This window comes from Canis aureus, chromosome 13 (genome assembly GCF_053574225.1).
Source record: "Canis aureus isolate CA01 chromosome 13, VMU_Caureus_v.1.0, whole genome shotgun sequence".
Classification (NCBI taxonomy): domain Eukaryota; kingdom Metazoa; phylum Chordata; class Mammalia; order Carnivora; family Canidae; genus Canis; species Canis aureus.
The window spans coordinates 62704202-62727552 of record NC_135623.1 but is presented as its reverse complement, the minus strand read 5'-3'; the positions used below and the strand labels follow the sequence as shown (position 1 = coordinate 62727552).

Genomic DNA, 23351 nt, shown 5'->3' with positions numbered 1-23351 from the left:
ATGAATGGTTTAATCCAAGAGTGCTTTTCTCATTTTTGTTTTAAATTGTGGCAAAATAAACATACATAAAGTGATCGATCTAAAAGTTTAAAAATAATACTTAAAAATGTACAATTCTGTATCATTAAGTACATTTACACTGTTGTACGACCATCGCCACCATCCGTCTTCAGAAATTTTCATCTTGCAAAATTGAAACTCTACCCATGAAACACTAACTCTCCATTTCCCTCTCCCCTGCCCCTGGTAACTACCATTTTACTTTTTATCTTGATGAATTTGGCTACTTCAGTTAATCTCATAAGTGGAATCATACAATACTTGTCTTTTTGGGACCAGTTTATTTCACTTAGCATAATGTCCTCAAGGTTAATCCATGCTATAGTTTGTATCACAATATCCTTCCTTTTTAAGGCTGAATAATATTACATTGTATGTTATTATGGACTGAATTGTTCCCCCACCCTGGGTCAAATTCATATGTTGAAGCCCCAATCCCCAGTGTGACCATATTTGGAGTCAGGTACTTTATAGAGATAATCGAGTTTAAACAAGGTCATATAGTTCTAATCCCATGGAACTGGTGTTCTCATAAGGAGAGGAAGGGACACCAGAGAGCTTTCTCTGTGTTCGCTCAGAAGAAAGGCCACACAAGAACACAAAAGGGGGCCAACTGCAAACCAAGGAGACCAATCTCACCAGAACCGTAAAGTACCTTGGTTTTAGATTTCTAGCCTCCAGAGCTGTGAGAAAATAAATTGTGTGTAGGCCACCCAGTCTGTAGTATTTGGTTACAGTGGCCCCAGCAGACTAACATATATGTATATAGCACATTTTGAAAAAAAAGATTTATTTTAGAAAGAGAAAGCACAAAAGCACGAGCAGGGGGAGGGGCAGAAGGAGAGGGAGAGGGAGAGAGAATCCTCAAGCAGACTCAGCTGAGCACAGAGCCCAGTGCTCATGGGATCATGACCTGAGCTGAAGTCGAGTTGACTGCTTAATTGACTGAGCCATCCAGGTGCTGCATACCACCTTTTTTTTTTTTTTTTTTAAATCCATCCATCCATTGATGGATGCTTGGGTTGCTTTACATTTTGGCTACTGTAAATAATGCTGCTATGAACACAGGTGTACAAATCCCTGTTTGAGTTCCTGCTTTCACTTCTTTTGAGTATATATCCATAAGTGGAATTGCTGAGTCATATGGTAATGCTATGTTTAATTTTTTGGAGAAATCATCCCATCCTTTTCCACATTTCTACACCATTTTACGTTCCCACCAGCTATGTGTCAGGATTCCAACTGCACTGTGTCTCTCATTTTAAAAACATATAAATATGGGACGCCTGGGTGGCTCAGTGGTTGAGCGTCTGCCTTTGGTTCATTCAGGGTGTGATCCTGGGGTCCTGGGATCAGGTCCTGCATCAGGCTCCTTGCAGGGAGCCTGCTTCTCCCTCTGCTTTTGTCTCTGCTTCTCTCTGTGTGTCTCTCATAAATAAATACATAAAATCTTTAAAAGTAAATAAAAATTAAAACGTATAAATATGATATTTTGGTTACTGCGAGGAACCTGTGATTATGCAGTAATAACTGTACATTGGGACTACTGACCATCTATTCAAATGTGTAAAATTAATTTGCTTTCCTAAAAGCAGTAATGCAACAGTACATGATACTGCTTTTGAGGGGGGGGGATTCAACAAATATTTCATACTATTCTCTATCAGCATTACTTCCAAAATTATTTCAAAATTCTATGATGTTAGGCTAGCCAGGATTAGTCATGTTTAAAAGAAAAAGTCAGGATGCCTGGATGGCTCAGTGGCTGAGCATCTACCTTGGGCTCAGGTCATGAACCCGGGGTTGTGGGATCAAGTCCTGCATCAGGCTCCCCAAAGGGAGCATGTTTCTCCCTCTGCCTAGGTCTCTGCCTCTCTCTCTGTGTCTCTCATGAATAAATACATAAAATCTTTAAAAAAATAAAAAAGAAAGAAAGAAAAGAAAAAGTCACCTACCCTGCCCCCTCACCTGTGTCAACTGAAACATATTTTCTAATCTTGCCTCTCTGGGGGTCTGAAGGTATCAGATCAGATAGCACCCCAGAGACCATCTCTTGAGATGAATTATGGCATTTGTGATCTTGATGTTATTTGCTTTCAGCTCTACACTCTACATGACCATGCAGCTCATAGAGTATAGGAATATGTTTCTTCACATAGCCTGTAAACGCTAAGTTCTGCCCTAAACAGGAGGTTTTTTTAAAAAAATCCTTATCATCATTTTCAATTTTTATGGATTTAAGGGGCCGCTTGAGGAACAAATTTCACAAACATAAAAACAATCCAAAGAAAATTGCAAAGGAACAGATTTATTATAGTAACGTTTTTGATATAGGTAGTATCAATGCTAAGCGCCCGAACTAATCCAGGATTATGATTAAAGCCTTTAATTATTCTCTACTATTCTTAAACTGTCTCTTGCACACATCAAAGAATGGGGATATATATGTCAAATAAATCTATTAAGGTATCCTACGTGTTGCCTAGGAATTATTTACAGCGATTGCAGTGTTTTCGTTTTCCAGGCTACAAGGCAGACTGAAGTACAATTGGCAAATGAAAGTCAATATTTAACCGGTACTTCCCCTGGACATTGTACTCCAGTTTCAAGCTTTGATGTTTAATAATTGGTTGAGGAGGAGAGCAGGAGTGAGCTCTGTTTTGCCCAACAGTTTTCTCAGTGATTTGAATACGAAAGAAAATGTGCCCTTCTGGGAGATGGGGGGGGAAAAAAAGAGAGAATAAAAGGAGATGCTGATTTGAGTTGTAAAAGATAGTATTTTAGAATTAGGGCCTACAACTAACAAGATCATAATTTAACAGGAATAAATACGAACCTTGCACTTTGGGTTAAAAATCAACAATACAAGTGAAGAACAGGTGACACATTGTGTAATCGCGTGGTGTGAAGGTTGTGGCTGCCAGGGAATTCAAAATGAGCCCAACCCAAGTCAGCTAACTCCAGTTAGCACCGAGGCTGACAAAGCTGACACAATCACAGAGTCCGTGTTCAGCAAGCCAGCCGACTCTGCTGACTGGACCACACAGCAGCGTTATTTTTGGTTCTGAGTGCCACCTTTTAATTAAGGTATCAATATACTGAAGAGGACCAAGAGGCTGGATGGTAGAGTCTGAAAATCATATTACACGATGAACACCCAATAGATTGTTCTACGGGCAGCCTACATTGTCAAAGAAGCTAGTGTGAACCTTTTCTATATCTGACAGGCTGTCCAATAAGAGATTATTAAATAAGAATCAGAATTTAGATGACTATTACAGGAAGGCAGGTTTCAGTTCAATATCTGGAAGAATAATCAGACCTGCCCCAAAATAGAACGTGCTCTGCGGCTGGAAATATTCGGCAGTTGGATGAACAGCAGCCTCAGGAAGTAACCCTACCTAGGATACAAGGTTGTACCTCCTGACCTCCGGAGACCGCACCAGAACACTCTGGAAACATGTACGTCTCTGCCAATACTGTGAGTGCAATAACTGGATTTAGGGCTGTATTAATGCGATTTCCAAAAGCAACTGGCAACCCAAGTTGATTAATATATCCAGTAATGCAACACGACATCTATTTATTTTAGCACAGGAATTTTGCCCACAGTCTCTACTACCGAAGCCACCAGAAATCACAACCAGTAGCACCTAGTGACCCATTCTCAGAGCCTCTGACTGCAGATGAAACATGGAAATATTTGAAGATGAAATGATCTTTCTACCCTCCCATAAGGGTAGCAGCTTGGTATCATTTCTTGATTCCAGGAATATATGAGTTACAATTTCAGAGGCCATAATTAGATGCTTTCAAGAATCAAAACACCAACATTGTTAGTCATTCGTTAGCACATTAATATATGTTCGAAGCTGCTTAGCACTTTTGCTCCTTTGGAAACAACAGCAGGAGGACAAGGCAGTGGTTCTTAAGCTTTAGCATCATCAAAATCATTTGGAGGGATTGTTCAGACACAATTAGACAGGGTTTCTGTTTCAGGAATAGAAGGAAGGGCCTGAGATTGTGCATTTTTAATAAGTTATCAGGTGAGGGCAGCCCGGGTGGCTCAGCGGTTTAGCGCCGCCTTCAGCCCAGGGCCTGATCCTGGAGACCCAGGATCGAGTCCCACATCGGGCTCCCTGCGTGGAGCCTGCTTCTCCCTCTGCCTGTGTCTCTGCCTACCCCCTTCTGTCTCTCATAAATATATGAATAAAATCTTCAAAAAAAACTTAAATATTAAAAAGAATAATAATAAGTTATCAGGTGATGCTATGCTCTTTCCAATCCTATATTCAATGACATCAAAATGGTAGTTTTAAATTGGCCGTGGTGGGAATATTGACACCACAAAATTTGGTAAATGTAAATGCTAAAATCATACCTTTTTCCTCTGAGAGCCAGTTGTTAAACGTTTACCACTGCTACAGACTCAGAGCAGAAAGAAAACACTGGATGATCCAATGTCTAGCACCACACTGCTCACATTCACTTCATTCATGGATTTAATGAATGTTTCTTGAGTCTTAGCTATGTAACCACAGCAATATTTTTTCGATTCTAATGTGTTGAAAGAATTTAATAAGGATAGAGTTAACAAAGTGTACTGTTGGATTAAAGCAGATAATCAGGGCAGCCCCAGTGGTGCAGCGGTTTAGCGCTGCCTTTGGCCCAGGGCGTGATCCTGAGGACCCAGGATCGAGTCCCATGTCGGGCTCCCTGCGTGGAGCCTGCTTCTCCCTCTGCCTGTGTCTCTGCCTCTCTCTCTCTGTGTTTCTATGAATAAATAAATAAAATCTTTTTTAAAAAGCAGATAATGAAATATGATTTACTATATTAATGATTTACTATAAAAAGTCAACATGATTCATTTCATAAGTATGTGTTAAAATTATAAACATGAAAATGAACAGACCAGTGATCGTTAAATAGATGCATCCATCAGATCTTCTCCATCATCATCATCATCACCACCATCTAACACTATTGACAGCATAGAATATGCTAGGCACTGTTCTAAATTCTTTACATGAATTATCTTATGTAATTCTTATAAAAATCTGTCACAATGATATTGTTATCCCCATTTTACAGATAAAAAAATGAGTCACAGCAGGAATATGTGTATGAATATCTGGGAGCCATGTATCAGGTAATCTTACATGTAATGTCCCGAAAACCTCAAATACACCATTTTTTTTTAAAAAAGCACTTATTGGAGAGAGACAGAGATAGTGACAGAGAGCTCAAGTAGGGAGGAGAGGGAGAGGCAGGCTCCCCGCTGAGCAGCTCCATCCCAGGGCCCTAGAACCACAACTTCAGCCCAAGGTAGATGCCCAATGAATGAGCCACCTGGCACCCCAAACACAGCATTTTTTAAAAGACAGTTTACTGACAACAACCACATTATATTTAATTATTATATTCTTAAATATACTTTTAATAGATATTAGAAGAAAATGCTGCTAGTATCAACACTTTTACACAACTATTCTAGAAAAATGTTGGCATTCCAAGGAAAACAATGAGCAACATTGACTCAACGGCATTAAACCATAATGGCCTGACCCTCCTCGCTGTCCACTTTTGAGTAACACCTGTCAACAGGAGACCTCTCAGCCCTCGTTTATGGTTAGCAGACGCTATCAACGTTTGCTATCCTGACTACCTAACTTCTATGCTTCCATGAAGTTGACCTATCTATGCTTGACGTATTTTTTATTTATGCCTCATTATTAGGTGATTATTAGTCTGTGATTGCTCTGACTTAAAAACCTTCTGTCCCTAAAGTCCTCTTGTATCTATTTGATTACAACTAGTAGAGATCCAGGGGATTTCTATTTGTCACCATCTAGTATTGCCTACAATCATCTTTCATACTCGGTGTTTTATTCAAAGCCATAACATGACCTAACGTGAGTATTATGCGGAGTAAAAACTTAGAAACTCTCAAGATGTCAGCATGTGCAACATATCCTGTAGGGAGTGTAATCTCACTTTAAAAAGGATCCAGCTGTGAGCAATTAGCTATAGAAACCTGGGAGGCAGGTTTCAGGGATGAGTAACACGTCCAACATTACATTTGCACTGACAGGGTGTGGTCACTTATCCACACATTAAAGCCACTTGCTCTTCCCCTGCATAAGCACGGTTGCTCAAATTAGTTTCATTTTGGTCTCCTGAATAGACCCTTCTAGACTGCTTCTGTCTGACTCTTCAGTGAGTTATGCGCACAGATACCTCGCCCTCTCAAACATTGCAACAACTATTCCCGATCTTGATAACCACATTTCTAATATCCACCGGCTTCAGTATCATAGAATTTCACATTTCCAAACTCAAGACTAGTGCTGTTCAATAGGAGTACAATGCAAACCATAAATATGTAATGCAAAGTTCCCTGGTAGTCACATTTTAAAAATTCAAATAGGTGAAATAACTTGAATCATATGTTTTCTTTAACCCCATATACCCAAATTCTTATCATTTCAACATGAAATCCATATCAAAAGGTATCAAGGCCATGTTTTACATTCTTTGTTTTGTACTGAGTCTTGGAAATCTGATATGTGTTTTCAACTTATAGCACATTTCAGTTTGGACTAGGGACTCACGTACTTGATAGTCACTTGTGGACATGGCTACTATATTGGAAGATGCAACTCTCGACCTGTTAAAGCTCAGATTAAAGTTTCTGTGGAACATCCAAATACCCAAACACCACTCCTATTAACTAAGTTTCTGGAATGAGGTATCGATGAAACACTCCTCATCTGAAGCTTCTATACCAGGTCATCATTTGTAATTAGGATGAGTAAATTTATTAAAATTGTGATAAAGTGCAAAAATAGGACAACCATGCCAACTGCTCGAATTTCAATTATGTATAATCAGGTCGGGACTACCTAGGCTAGGAATCTAGGAATTCATAGAGTGGCTCCTTGATTATTTTTTAAGTAAGAAAACAAATATAGTCTCCAATTCCTCTTTGCAATGGACTCAACAGATAATAACCCTTAAACAGACAGTGGTTGAGTCAAATTTCTCTTCAGTGTCAGATATTTTCTCATCTGATGTAAGTTAGAGTCATCTTGCCCCCCATTGGCAGTCACAGAGCGCTCTAATTTTTGACTTTTGGTTCCTGGGAAATGGTAGTTTCAGCTACATCTTCAGTCCTTTTAGCAGAATGGTTTGCATTTCTAGCAGCTGCGTTCTGTCTAGAGAGGAGTTGTTTCGTTTTGTTTTGTTTTTTGTTGTTTTTTTTTTTTGTTGTTGTTGTTTTTGTCTATCTTGACAATAGGAGGGAGAGTTTTAAGGTTTCTTTTGTGGAAGAAGAATTTTTCTTTTTTAGATTAAAATTAAATCTGATCTCCATCTGTTTGGCACCATGATACTTCCTGCGTCATAGCAGCAAGCATTTCTCACTACAGTAGCCAAGGGCATTGTATTTACTCATCTCAGGGCTAATCTTGTAGAGGCTACAATAGATTAGCTCGGAAGAAGGAACGGGCCTGGCAGAAAGTGAGGGGAGTAACAGAAATGATCAGAAGGTGCATGATACGATAATAGCTCTCATTAGGCATCTGTTCTGTGCCAGTTACATGTCTAGGCATAATCCACATGCTACATACAATCTCTCTCAATTCTTGCAACCATTGTATGAGGTTGTTAGATGTGGTTTTGTTCTTCAGATAAGGAAATTGAGCCAGAGAAACTGTAAATATTTTGAAGAAGGTCACAAACCTATGATGAAATAGAATTCAGATGAGGTACGGTCCTTTCTCTTTTCTCCACATCATGATGCCTCCCCAAAAAGCAAAACAAATGAGAAAGGAAATAATTTGCCTTAAACCACCCGCAAACTATAATAGTGAATGAAAGGGCAGAGCGTGAATTACGCAGGGAGTGATATAAACTCAGCAAGGAGAAATAAAGTGGGAGAGAGAGGAAAGTAAATCGAGTGACCATTATATCAACAGCTCTCAAACTTTTCCGACTGCAGCCCACAGTAAGAAATGCATTTTATACAGGGACCCAGTAAACTATCACTGTGTATGTGTGTGTATGTGTATTTGATGATGTCTATAGTTAGTGATCGATATCAATATACCACATACATATCATATCATATGTATATACATATACATACATATATATATTCAGACATCACTTAAAAAAGGAGCAAAGGCAATTCAGAGGAGAAAGGATGATCTTTTAAACATGCGACGCTAGAACAATTAAATGTCCATACATAAAATATTTTTGAACTTTCCAAACCATATCTCCCACCAGATATAAAAATTAACTTGAAATGGGGCAGCCTGGGTGGCTCAGCGGTTTAGGGCCTCCTTCAGCCCAGGGTGTGATCCTGGAGACCCGGGATCGAGTCCCACGTCAGGCTCCCTGCATGGAGCCTGCTTCTCACTCTGCCTGTGTGTCTGCCTCTCTCTCTCTCTCTCTCTCTCTCTCTCATTGTGTCTCTAATAAATAAATAAAATCTTTAAAAAAAGTTAACTTGAAATGAATCATAGGCCCAAATGAAAAACCTAAAATTATAAAGCATCTAAAAGAAAACATAGGAGATAATCTTCGTGACCTTGGGCTAGCCAAAGATTTTTTTAGATTCAACACCTAAAGTGCGATCCATAAAAGAACATTTGTAAAAAGATCAGTATCAAAATTACTCTCCATAAGACACTATTAAGAGGATAAAAATATAAGAACAGACCAGAAGAAAATATTTGCAAAATACATTTTGACAAAAGACTTGTATCCAGAACATCTAAATAACCCTCAAATTCTCAATAAGAAGACAATGCAGTTTGGGACACCTGGGTGGCTCAGCGGTTGAGCATCTGTCTTTGACTCATGGTGTGATCTCAGATTCCCAGGATCGAGTCCCACGTTGGACTCCCTGCCTGGAGCCTGCTTCTCCCTTTGCCTGTGTCTCTGCCTCTCTCTCTCTCTCTGTATCCCTCATGAATAAATAAATTCTCTTTAAAAATGGGCAAAAGATTTGAATAATTCATCCAAAAAGACATATAGATGGTAAATAAGCACAAGATGCTCAACTCCATCAATCATTAGAGAACCTCAAGATAAAAGTGCAATGACACATCACTCCCCACCTATTAGAATGGCAAAAATTGAGACCAGTTCTACCAAGCATCACGTGGATGTGGAGAAAGCAGAACTCTCATGCCATGTGAGTAGAAATGAAAAATGATACAACCACTTTGGAAAGCAATTCAGCAGTTTCTTAAAAAGTTAATACACCCACCATATGGTCCAGCTATTCCACTCTTCAGTATTTACCTAAGAGAAATGAAAGCACATTTCCATAAAAAGGTCTGTACACAAATGTTCATAGCAGCTTTATTTGTAACAGTTACACACTGAAAACAACCTTAAAGTCCATCCATGGGAAAATGGATACATTGTTGCCTGCCATACAGTAAAATACCACTTAGCAATAAGAAGCAATAAACTATCGCTACATGTCATACTAACTATGATCTCAAGATAATTATGCTTGGCATAAGACGCCAGACAAAAGAGAGTGCTTACTGTACTGAGGTCATTTACATAAAATTGTAAAAAATGCAAATTAGTATAGCAACAGAAAGGAGATAAGTGGCTGCTTAGAGTACAGGAAAAGGGTAGGGAGTGAGAAAAAGGATTTGCAAAGGGGCATAATGAAACTCTTAGGGTGATGCGTATGTTCTTTATCTTTTTTTTTTTATTTAAAGATTTTATTTATTTATTAATGATAGACGTAGAGAGAGAAAGAGAGGCAGAGACACAGGCAGAGGGAGAAGCAGACTCCATGCCAGGAGTCCGACATGGGACTCGATCCCGGGACTCCAGGATCGCGCCCTGGGCCAAAGGCAGGCGCCAAACCGCTGAGCCACCCAGGGATCCCCTGTTCTTTATCTTGATTGTGGTGATATTTAATGACTAGGGTTGCCAGATGTAGCAAGTAAAAATATAGGATGCCCAATTAAACTTAACTTCAGATAAAGAATAGATTTTTAGTATATGTATTACACAATGTTTGGAACATACTTATACTAAAAAAATTATTCATCGTCTACCTGAGATATACATTTAACTGGGTGTCCGGTATTTATCTGGCAAACCTGTTACCTGTGTACACATATGTAAAACTACACAAACTGTACACTTTAATATATGCAGCTTATTGTATTTCAGTCATACTTTAATAAAATTGTTGGGGGCAGAAAAAAGAAGAAATTGAGGTTAACCAAGGAAGACAAAATGACTTTCCCAAGTTCACTCAGCCCATGGCTTTGAGGCTAAAGCCAAAATCCCAGTTGCCATTTTCCTTGTCCAACTGCTCTATTATACCAAGTGGATTCTAGAGGAAATGTTTGTTCACAGGGATGGAAAATAGATCCCAAAGTGAGGATATTCAGATATGGAGTGAGAAGGAAATTTATTTATTTTTTAAAGATTTTTTTTTAAGATTTATTTATTTATTCATGAGAGACACAGAGAGAGAGGCAGAGACATAGGCAGAGGGAGAAGCAGGCTCCCTGCGAGGAGCTCGATGCAGGACTCGATCCCAGGACCCCAAGATCACGACCTGACCTGAAGGCAGACGCTCAACCACTGAGCCACCCAGGTGCCCGAGAAGGAACTGTAAATTAGCTTATAATGTATAAATCTCTGCTCTCACGTGGCTTTGTGAGTCTAATATTTCACCTGTTCACAAATCCATTTTAAAAGCAGAGCATTGCAGTATAGTGGAATCTATTCTGGGAATAACTAAGCATTTTTTTTTCAATCCTTTTAATTATTTGGGAGCACAACTAGTACCCGCACTGTCCAAGTAGAAAGGGTTAAAGGTGTAACAAAAGGGATACAAAAAATGCAAAGAGTACCTATCTGTCGATGACTGCCTTCTTACTCTTTTACAATTAAATATTTCTCAGTAATTCAAATAGGTTCATATGTTTTCTAGCATGCCTTTAGCCATTTCTATTTTTTTTGTTTAGCCATTTCTACTTTTTAAAAAAGTAATCTCTACACCCAGTGTGGGGCTGGAACTCATGACCCCAAGATCAAGAGTCATATGCTGTACCAACTGAGCCAGCAGGCACCTCTGTTTATTATATAATTTACAAGGTGAGAAATGCCACTTACTAGTCTATATTGAATTCACTTGCTGGCATCCAGAAGTAGACAATCCTTTCCTGATATACTGTTTATCCAGAGAACGGAGAAGGAAATTACCATATTTCACTTAAGCTGAAAAGTGTTATTTTAATAAATTACATTTTAACTTGTCTGTAATTCTGATGTGCCTTACTATCAACATCTACATTTAAAGTGGTAAATCTCTTTTCTTTTCTCTTTTGAAGCAAACCCGATGTTAAGTCAATGGTACATTTTACTATTCATAGCACCATAACTCAAGTAGCTATTTCTACCCAGTCCAGTGTTAGTTATGCTCTTCTCTTTGGATTAGGTGGTAATTACCATCATTACTCAGAGCACTAATGGAGCAATGCATACTCTTTTAGCTCTTTCCAGTGGGGTAAAACCAGTGCAATTCTTGTTATTTCCAATCTATCTATAGAATACAGTATTCCACCCTACTTTTTCTATTTTTTAAAAATATTTTATTTATTTATTCATGAGAAACACAGAGAGAGGCAGAGACACAGGCAGAAGGAGAAGCAGGCTCCCCGAGGAAGCCTGATGCAGGACTCAAACCCAGGACCCTGTGATCACGACCCGAGCCAAAGGCAGACACTCAACCACTAAGCCACTCCCAGGTGCCCCCACTTTTTCTATTTTTTATTTGCACTGCAGGTTAACTATATTTGCTTCTCCTCACTGGTCACTTATGCAATCCTAATAATAACAAAATCAAGATCACAAAGTCAGAAATGAAATGAGACCAAAATAACATCAGCAAGGTAGAAAAAAAGCAATGGTCTCTGCCGGGACTTATTATACAAAGGAAAACTGAACACTTTCATGCAAAATAATGCATTTAAATAAAATGCTTTTTTTTTTTTTAGGTGCTTACTTTTGCTGTGAAATAATCAGCACAGAAACTTGCTGTCTAAAATATGAATGACAGAAGCATAAAATAAAAGGCCAATACGAGACACACTGTAGCTCAGGGGTTAGTTAACTTCAGCCTGTGGACCAAATCTGGTTTGACACCTCGTTTTATGCAGCTAAGAATGGTCTCTAACTTTGTAAGTGGTTGGAAAAAATTAAAAGAATATTTTGTGACATGTGAGATGACATAAAATTCTAACTTCAGAGTCCATACATCCAGTTTTGTTGGAATGTAGGCACACATGTTTACATGTTGCCTAGGGCTGCTTTTGCGCTGCAATGGCAGGGGTGAGGAGTTGTGACAGGAATGGTGTGGCCCACAACCCGAACACATCTACTTGCTCTCTTTTACAGAAAAGTTTGCAGATCTCTGCTCCCAAAGGGTTTAAATGGAGGGGCGCCTGGGTGCCTCAGGCAGTTGAGTGTCTGACTCTTGATTTCAGCTCAGGTCATGATCTCAGGGTCCTGGGATGGAGCCCCCGTCACACTCCACACTTGGGGGGGAGTCTGCTTGTCCTTCTCCCTCTGCTGCTCTCTTTCATAAACAAATAAATAAAACTGTTTTTTTTTTTTTTTTTTTTAAGTATTTACATTGAGAGGAACACAACAACTGCTCTCTCTCCCTTGCATTTTGGGAAGATGAGTTCTGATGGAGCCCCTGGCTTGCCTCCATTTCTTGGTATCATTTCACTATGAAGCTATATCCTCAGGCAGGAGAGCACAGACACCAAAACAGATTATAAAGATTTGAGATCATGATCAAGAACCAAGGGAGGGTGAAGTAGTGACTCCAAATAATTGATGTGGTCCTCAAGTAGACTGCAAAGCAGCAAAAAGTTGCATTTATATATATATGTGTGTGTGTATGTGTGTGTGAGATTTTGTTTCCTTATTTTTTTCTCTATGAGGAACAGTTCCCTATATGCTTTGTAGCAGATAATTCAGAGGTCAATACACCTTCTTCCTTTTAGAAAGCCTCCATTTTGTTTGAGTGTCTACACTCACCTCACAGGACTCAGGGTCAAACTCTGACTCATCCAAGCCAGTCACTGATGTCTCAATCCTCTTGCCAGTGGTTGGTTTTCAGAAGAAGTAAATGACTCAATCCTGGCCAATAAAATGAGAGAGCAATTCATCTGGGGTTTTCTAGGAAAGACTTCTCCACTGATAAACCAGCCCCCACCCCCAATCCTGGGCATTATGGTGTCTGTATATGAAACCTGGATCTGATAGCCTTGCCAGAATCTCAAGGGGAGCTTGCCTGAAGGCCCCTAATGCAGAACACACAGATGGAAAGAACCTGCACTTCTGAAGACATCACTGAGCTACTGAATTAAGCAACCACAGAAGTTTCATACCGTGGAAGATCTTATTACAGGACAATAATTTTCCTTATTACTTAATCCACTTGCCATGGATTTCCTGTTATTTACAGTACTCTAATGAGTTTTTCCTTAATATCACATACATAAATCTACAACATACATAAATCTTTTAAATATCCTTTTTCATAGGGACATCTAGAGCCTGTTTCCCTGAGTGGTAAAAAGTTCCTCGTAGGAGCGCCTGGGTGGCTCAGTCGGTTAAGCATCTGCCTTTAGCTCAGGTCATGATCCCAGAATCCTGGGGTTGAGTCCTCCGTTGGGCTCCCTGCTCAGCAGAGAGAACCTACTTCTCCCTCTGCCTGCTGCTCCCCCTGCATGTGCTCTTTCGCCCTCTGTCTTTCTCTGACAAAATCTTTTTTTTAAAGTTCCTTGTAATACAATTGACTATTCTATGCACATTTATACTAGGAAAATTCCCAAGATAAAAACCAAAACAAAACAATGAAACCTATTTATTATTATCTACTTATATTTCACCTTCAGGTGAGATGAACATGTAGAGAATCATCTGGTTGCAAAGTTTTATCAGGATGAGTCCATCAGTTTTATTTCCCAAGTAGAAGTCCAGTGATGTTTGCAAAACTTTTGACCCTGCCTTCTTTGTGCACTCACCAGGAAAAATGCAGAATTTTATATTTTTGGATTATATCAGCAACTTTAATGATAAAGTAATCATTTTTTCAAGGATTACTACAAAGTGTTTGCTTAGTGTATTGCACTGCCCAGAATGCTGTGGAAGTCACAAAGCAAAGAGAAGACAGTTCCTGTCTCTAAAAGGAACTAACAAGGGCTAGCTTGACAAGCAGAGAGACAAGACACTCATGAAACAGCTAGAAGCCTAAGCAGCAACTGGAAACTTAGATCAAACTGTACTTTAAAGTTCAATGAATAATCATGTCAGTCATGAGAGCCATGTTTCCTAGTGGAGATGAACATAGTCCTTAGATTGTATGGTGTCTTAGTCTGTTTGGAGCTACTCTCCTAGAATATCATAGCCTTGGGGGACTTATTCACAACAGCTCTGGAGGCTGGGAAGTTCAAGATCAAGGCTCCTGGTGAGACGAGATTCAGTGTCTGGTGAGGCCCACTTCCTGGTTCATAGATGGCTATGTTTTTTGCTATAACCTCAAAAGGCAGGAGGGACGAGAGAGCTCTCTGGGGTCTCTTTCATGAGGGCGCTAAACCCATGCATGAGAGTTCCACCCTCATGACCTAATTCACCTCCCACAGGCCCAACTTCCAAACAACTTCACACTGGGCCTTAGGAGTTAACATTTGTATTTGGAGGGGGACACCATCATTCAGTCTACAGCTTATGAAAAACCAGAAAGAGGTCATGTCTTATCAATCTTTGTTCACCCTGACCCAGCTCCAGGCACACAGTAGGGTGCCATCAGTATTAGTTCAACCACCGGCTGAACCGTGCATAAGTATCAAGTGAAATCCCTAATTCTTTATAACTCTAAATTCCGATTTGTAATTTCATATGTAATTATCATATAAATTACCTTATTGACACAATAATCCCGTGAATTTATTGGAGGAAGTTTATGGTTATGGACGCTGTCCCTAATGTTTTCAGATTATCCACAGGAGGTTTATTGCTTGAGAGAAGAACAAATGTTATGTAGCAAGAATGTTTCTGCCTGATGTTTTTTTGGCTTTTTCAGAAATCTGACAAACTTAATCTCTCAGTTCATTTAATGGTTAGACCCACTGCATAATGATACCAATGGGACTGAACTGAAGTCCTTAAAATTTCTCCAGTCCATGGGTCCATTCTTTGGTAATTGTTGGAATTTCAGAGTCCTATTCACATTAGCAGTTGCAAAAATTAATTCCTAACATCATCCCCTCTCTTCTTCCCCACACATTCTATGTGAGATGCATCCATTAGAGTTCATTTCATAGTTTCACATTCCCACTGTCACCTCTGACCTCTGCCTTGCCTTGAATCTCCCAATAAGCCTGGTTGTTCTGCACAGCGCATCTGTGATAGCAAATCTATGCCCATATTGTCAACTGATTTCCAAATATACTTATTAAAACACTCATTTCCATGTTCCACTTGATTCCTTTCGATTTATTTCCTTGGAATGTTTCATTTTGGTCACTGAAGTGGAGAATTGGCCTCATGAGGCAATATTATAAAATGAAGTAATATTACTATGAGCTCTCATCCTTCTTTCTGCCTCCAACTATTAAAAATAAATGTTGTGAAAAGCAGTTCTTCCTCTGACCTTACCTTTAAGTGTCGTATCATAAAATCCAAAATAGGAGGATTCAAGGCAGCTCTGGAAAGTAGATTCCTCTTTAGATACTTAAAGAATTGCTTGCTTCTCTTTAAGTGAGTTTATACACTTCCTGTCTGGTGATGGATTTTTTTTAAGTTTATTTATTTATTTTAAGTAATCTTTACATTCAATGTGGGGCTCAAACTCATGACCCCCAGATCAAGAAGTGCACGCTTTTTGGACTGAGGCAGTCAGGCACCCCTTATGATGGAACTTTTAAATTCATTTATTCAACTAACAATTCACTTCAGCATTCAACACGTATTTCTTGAGAACCAACTATGTTCAAAGTACGGTGCTGGCAATTAAGAGTTTACAGAGGTAATACGTATATACAATGGAATATTATTCAGCCATGAGAAAGGCCGTCTACAATATGGATGGAACTTGAGGACATCATGCTAAGTGAAATAAGTCAGATAGAGAAAGATAAGTGCTATATGATATATTTATATGTGGAACGAAAAAAGCCAGACTCGCAAAAATACAGAGTAAAATGATGGTTACCAGGGCCTGGGGGCTGGATGGGAGAAGGAGAAATATTTAAGGGTACAGACTTGCAAAGAGTGGTAAATAAGTCTTAGAGATCTAATGCACACTATAGTAAATATAGACAATAATACTGTATTACTTTCATCAAACTTGCCTGGAGACTAAATATTAATTATTTCAACTGTTTAAAAAATTATAATTATGTGACAAGAGAGATGTGCTAATAATCAGTAATGGCAATCATATTACAATATATGTGTCAAATCAATATGTTGTACACTTTACACAGTTATATATCAAATATATTTCAATTGAATCTTTTTTTTTAAGTTTATAGGCATGAATAAGATATAGCCTTTACCCACTAGGAGCTTAAAAATAGAGAAGATCCAATAAGTATGATATAAAAAGGAAAATGAAATTAAAAGCAACTACTATAAAGGCAGTATGTGAGGGTTTAATTTTGACTTGGGGGATTAGGGATGTTTTCTAGAAAAGCATCACCCACAGTAAGCCTTAAGACATGACTGTTGATAATGAGAAAAAGTGAAGGAAGGTAAAAATCAATAAGTAGGCTAAAGTCAGGTTATGAAGACACCAATCAGCCATCCTAAGAAATCTAGATGGAAAACATTATGAGCGCTGTAGAAAACCATTTCATGCTTTTTCAAGAGAGGGGGTATTTATTTTAACTGAGGTTTAATTCCTTTTAAGCAGCTGTGTGGAGGATGGATTGGACAGGATACAAACCAGAGCCAAGGGCAGCCCGGGTGGCTCAGCAGTTTAGCGCCACCTTCGGCCCAGGGCCTAATCCTGGAGACCCAGGATCGAGTCCCATGTTGGGCTCCCCGCATGGAGCCTGCCTCTCCCTCTGCCTCTCTCTGTGTGTCTCTCATGCGTAAATGAATAAAATCTTAAAAAAAAAAAAAAAAAAAAAAAAGAAGAAGAAAGAAAGAATGAAAGAAAGAAAGAAAGAAAGAAAGAAAGAAAGAAAGAAAGAAAGAAAGAAGAAAGAAAGAAAGAAAGAAAAGAAAGAAACCAGAGCCAAGACTAGTTAGGAAGTTACTGTTATAAGCCAAGTGAAAGCTAATGACTGTTTACCTTTATTGCCTGCCTCTTAAGGAAATGTAAGCTCCATGAAGGCAGGGTGCTTGCTTTGCTCACTGCTGTCTTCCCAGCACTCAGAACAATGCCTGACATATAGATCAGTACTTGTCAAGTAAATGAATAAGTGAAAGAATAAATGAATGACTGAGTTGATTAATTAAATGAAACACTGCAAATGTAAAAAGGTCAGAGAGATATTTGCCTCAGAGATGGAATTTTCTGTTTTTCTATTGACACATGCCATGGCTGGGTCCTTTTCAAGGGCTGGCAACAGACAAAGCTTGTTGGAAAACCTCCCAGATTTGCCTGCCTGTGCTCTTTCCAGCCTTTGTGACAATCTGCTTCCTTAGTGACCACCATCTTCCCACCATCTAGAGTGGAGGTCAGCCAACTATGGCTCCTGCCTCAAATTTGTCCTGCCACCTTTTGCAGGGTTGGTGAACAAAGAATGGCTTTTACATTTTCAAATAGGGGAAAAGCAAAATAATAATAATGTTTTGTTACATGCTAAAATTCCATGAAATTAAAATTTAAGTGTCCATAAAGTTTTATTGGCACACAGCCATGCTCATTTGTTTACATATTGTCAATGGCAGCTTTTGCCCTACAGTGGGAGAGTTGAGTAGTTGAGACAGAGATGGTATTCCCTACAAAGCCAAAAATATTTATTCTCTGGCCCCTTATAAGAAGTTTGCCAACCCCTCATCTAGATCCTTTCTGGAGAGGAAGTTCACAATAAGGAATAAATCAGGGGCACCTGGGTGGCTCAGTGGTTGAGTGTCTGCCTTTGGCTCAGGTCATGATCCCAGGGTCCTGGGATCGAGTCCCGCATGGGGGGTGGGGAACATAGCCTCTGCCTATGTCTCTGCCTCTCTTTCTGTGTCTCTCATGAATAAATAAATGAAATCCTTAAAAAAAAAAAAAAAAAAAGAATAAATCATTCATCAGTGAAAGCTCCTAAAATATGTTTTTTATAAAATGTAGTAAGACAAAACATCAAATAAAAACCAAAAAAAAAAAAAAAAAAAAGAGGAAAAGATACTAGTAATAGTGTTAGCTATATACTACACGCCACGTTCTCATCTAAACACTGCTTTAAATAAAATTGATTCTCTCCTCTCCATCCAACACGGCTTCAAGATAGGTAGGCATCACCATTCTCATTTCCTAGATAAGGAGCCTAAAACTCAGAGGCCCAATAACTTTACCTGGGTCACAAAGCCTGCCTAAGACAAAGCCAGGATTTGAACCGACAGTAGTTGAGCTTCCAAACCACATCTTAATTATAAATCTAGAATTTCAACATAAATGAGCAAAACTGTTGGGCTCATGCACAGGGGAGAGAAAAAGTACATAGTTTTTCCAGGGCAGGAAGATGGAGAAATGTGGAGCCACGAAGCCTGGTACAGGTTTTGACGACGGTGCACCTCCTCCCATCAGAATGTGACTATCACAGTGGAGGAAGAGTAGCAACTACAGTTGATGACCATTGTTAGCTGGAAAATAAAGAGACCATGGTTTGCATCTGAATTGGAAATTTTTACTTTTAAGCAGGGAATGAGAGTCAGCATAGAGTCTAGGCCCTGGAGGGTGAGGTTTGGAAGAGCAAAAATGGCTCATTTACAGCCAAACACCTGTAAAACAGTCTGATCAGAGAAAGCACCTTTGTCCCCCTTCCACACGGTGACACTGAGCTAGGACCTGCTCTTGGAATCAGGCTGCAACCTCAGCTGTGCTTGTCACCTGCCACCTGCCACCACTCCCGGACCATGCCCCCTGCCAGGTAAGCAGGATCTGAGCGTTCTGCACACCAAGGAAATGCGCTCCCTGCAGGAGTGAGTGGAGAGCGTGGGGGGTAAAATACCACCTGCTATTCATCAGACTAAACCAGAAGACAATGTCAAGGAAGAAAGAACAGATAGTAAGACGGTGGAGTAGAGACAGACGAACCATCAAGTGAGGTAAGTGATCTAGAAATTGCCAAGGAAGGTGTGACTGAACCAGATACCGATGCTCCTCAAGAAATGGGAGATGAAAATGTAGATAACCGAGGAAATGATGGATCAGGCGAATGAGAAAAAAGTGGCTGCTGGTGCCCTAAATGATGGTGACAGATGGTGGCATCTGTGAACAGGTCAGAAAGCCACTGACCTGTTCACAGATGCCATCAAACTGGATCCTCGCTTGGCCATTCTTTTTTTTTTTTTTTTCGCTTGGCCATTCTGTATGCCAAGGGAGCGAGTGTCTTCATCCAATTACAGAAGCCAAATGCTGCCATTCAAGACTATGACAGGGCTATTGAAATAAATCCTGATTCAGCTCGGCCTTACAAGTGGCGAGGGAAAGCACATGACTTCTGGTCATTGGGAAGAAGCAGCGCATGATCTTGCCCCTGCTCATAAACTGGATTATGATGAAGACGCTAGTGCAATTCTGAAAAAAGTTCAACTGAGGGCCCAGAAAATTGCTGAACATCAGAGAAAGTATGAGCGAAAACGTGAAGAGCAAGAAATCAAAGAAAGAATAGAAAGGGTTAAGAAGGCCTGGAGAGAACATGAGAGAGGCCGAGGGAGGAAGAGGCCAGATGACAATCAGGAGCTCGGTATGGCTCTTTCCCAGGTGGCTTTCCTGGGGGAATGCCTAGTAATTTTCCTGGAGTAATGCCTGGAATGGTGGGGCCAGGGGGGATGCCTGGAATTGCAGGAATGCCTGGACTCGAAGAAATCCTTAGTGACCCAGAGGTTCTTGCAGCCATGCAGGATTCAGAAGTGATGGTGGCCTTCAAGGATGTGGCCCAGAACCCAGCAAATATGTCAGAATATCAGAGCACCCCAAAGGTTATGAATCTCATCATATTGACATTTGTCAGCCAATTTGGAGGTCAAGCATAATGCCCTTCTGACAAATAAAGCCCTTGCTGAAGGAAAAGCAACTTCAGTCACCTAATGGCTGGCGCAATACAAACCAGTGTACCTCTGACCGTCTCATGAAGAAAGCTGGGGTGCTGTGAGGAGACTCCCTACTCCTCTGCCCCCCCACCCCCGCCCCTGCAACTGGAACATTCTCCAGCACTTTGCCATTAGAGTATTCATTCAGATAATGTTTTCCTACCAGGAATTACAAACACTTTTTAAATCTTAAAAATATTTAAAACCATTAAGAGGGTGTGTTAGTCCCCACACCCACATAAAAGGAAAGCACCTCTCTGCGTGTTCCTGGTTGGGAGGGGATATGAGGACGCCTGGGGCAGATGAGCTCGCGGATAGCTCTAGGGCATCTGCTGTGGATGTGGGGCCTGCCTTGGGCGATGGGATCCACTGCCCCCCCTCTTTCTTAGAAGATGCCTGAGTCGGTTATGCGGCCAGGTCAGGGTCTTCCCAGGAATCGCCTGTGCCATGCACATCACATCACACCATTTCCAAAGCACAGAAGAGGAGACAGGAGCTTAGAGAGATGCAGTGAGTGGACTAAAGCCCCAGAGAACCCTGACCGGCGCTCACCCCCACACACATGAACATCCTCTTGGTTTGCAGCGTGTGTGCACCTTCCTCTACACTGTCTAAAACCAGGTGCTTTTGATTCTGCTATCAAGTAATGGCTCTTTTTTAAAAATGAATTGCAAAAAAAAAAAAAAAAATGAATCACAGTCCCCAGAGCGACTAAGGAACTGACTACAGATAAGTTGTGTAGTAGTAGCATGGGGCGATGACAAAATTTTAATGATAATTAAACATTACACAGAAGCATATTTCCCCAAATCTATTGGTATCTGCAGAATGTGTGAACATGATCCAGTGGGGAGAAAAGATCCGTGTTTAAATAAGTTTGGGAAACACTGAGTTACCTAACTGTAAACAGGTTTATTGATCATAAGAGTTCTCAGAACTTTTAATACGCTTTCCTATGCTGGGAATACCTAAAAGGCAAAGGTAGATGTTTTTGACTATAAAGCACCCCCGCCCCCTACACATGTATTTCCACGGTGCACTCAAGGGAGTCGCATTCAATGAAACATTTGGGAAAACACTGGCCTAAACACACGCTGAAATTTCGGCAAGACTAACCACAGTTTTTCTGTATTTCATTGTGTTCAGAAGAGCTTGCAAAAATTCCTTATGACAGGAGTTTTGTAGGTAAGACCTCAACCACTGTCACCCTGAGAAAGGAAACAATTTTTCATGCTCTGGCCATTTTATTCTCTACCAAAGTTGTTCTACCCGAGTGAAAACCCGACATGAAAAGAACTGAAGCTCCGATGTATTCATCAAGGGAAATTAGCCACAGTGAATAATACTCAGTGCATCACGGGGAGTGATGGTGATTAGAAAGCTGTGAAAACATCTGCCCAGATCACCTGCCTGAAGAGCAATTTGATGTCTCCAACCTCCTGGGCAAGCCCAGGTGACTGTTTTAAGCACGGGTTTGTTAGCACACCAGCCACTCAACTCGTCGGGGTACCTGGTCAGAGCCCCGGCCCACCTGCGCGCTCTGCAAACGCTGAGCTCCCTGAGCCAAGAGCCGGGTGAAAGGACTCGGGGCTGGGAGGGACCTCGGTGACATCACGACCACAGCACAGCTTCTGTCTCCAATGTCTTCGGTCAATTTCTGGTAAAATTAGAATGAAGTGTCTTCTTTGCATCCCTAAACTGTCCATTCAGTCTTGCAGCTATGTGGGTTCTGGGACTTCTGAAACTCTTTCAGGCCAGCAGCTCACTTTCTATTTTAAACCACTCCCATTCTTCCCATAGATCTCTCCCCCACCCCCCCCACCCCCCTGCCCACCATAGGTTTCACATCCTTAGCTTTCAATATCAGGTTTATTTAAGGGGTCCTTTCCCAGAGCTTCTCTTATTTGTGCTTGTTTTACCCACTTCCACCATTCAGTGATTCCATTTTGTTCACTGTCTTACAGTTAAAATACCAATATTTACTAAATATCCCTGCCTTTGGTCATCATCTGTTATAAGCTGCCCTTCTCATCTGAGTCTTCATTTTCCAGTTGCTTTTGATACATTTGGGAAATGTGCTAATTCTCATTTTAGGATTTTTACCTACCTAGATCAAACACCCCAATGTCTGAAAGCCTGCATCCTACAAGTGTGGCACGAGTGAGGGTTTTTAGCATATAAGACACGTCTGTATTAAGTTGGTTCTAAACAGAGCAGTAGAGCAGGGACAATTAAGAGCCCAATCTGTGAGACAGCCTGTCTGGCAACAAAGAGCTTGTTAGCTGTGACTCTAGAAGAGTAACCAATCTTTCTGTGCCTCATTTTCCCCACCTATAAACTAGAAAAAACAATACTACCTATATCATGATTATAAGGATTATCAGACCTAATAGATCTTAAAGGGCTTATAATAGCACCTAAAATCTGATACATGCCACATAATCATTAGCTATTACTATTTTCAGCATTTAAAATGGCAGAAGCATTTTAGAATAAAGTGTAAAGTTGTTTTTTTTTTGTTTTTTTGTTTTTTTTTTTAAGTAGGCTCCATGCCCAGCATGGATCCCAATGTGGGGTTCAAACTCGCAACCCTGAGATGAAGACCTGAGCTGAGATCAGGGGTCAGACACTCAACTGACTAAGCCACCCAGCTGCCCCAAGTGTACAGTTTATAAAAAATCTTTCTTTCTGTCTTTTTAAGGCCCGGATTATATAAAGGATCATGTACCTAAAGTTCATCAGCACACTTCCTATATAGGAGAAAAGCGCCCAGTATTGGAAAAGACTGGAGATCTCAGATATTTATGGAGGCCTGCCTCAAAGAGAAGCTTACCAGCAAAATATAAATATGAGTATGTTGGTGAAATTGGCTGGGGAATACCAAAGTATGATTTTATCAGCAAATCAAGGCTTCGGACTGGTTTTCACATCAAGGTATTGCTCTTCAATGTGCTCTTCATAGCATATTGTTT

At 40.2% G+C, this 23351-nt stretch overlaps 1 protein-coding gene and 1 pseudogene across 4 annotated transcripts in view; both read left to right on the top strand.

Moving 5' to 3' along the window:
- Positions 1–23351, top strand: part of SPMIP2 (sperm microtubule inner protein 2) — a 117260-nt gene that overhangs the window by 16954 nt on the left and 76955 nt on the right. For all 4 annotated transcript variants that reach the window (XR_013351124.1, XM_077846520.1, XM_077846519.1 and 1 more), the window contains exon 2: positions 23081–23313. Coding sequence is in view for 3 of the 4 variants with exons in the window: in XM_077846520.1 (XP_077702646.1) it covers positions 23081–23313 (233 nt within the window). In the remaining variant the exon portion in view is untranslated. The remainder of the gene's footprint in view (positions 1–23080; positions 23314–23351) is intronic.
- LOC144282709 (hsc70-interacting protein pseudogene) lies at positions 9194–20322 on the top strand (annotated as a pseudogene).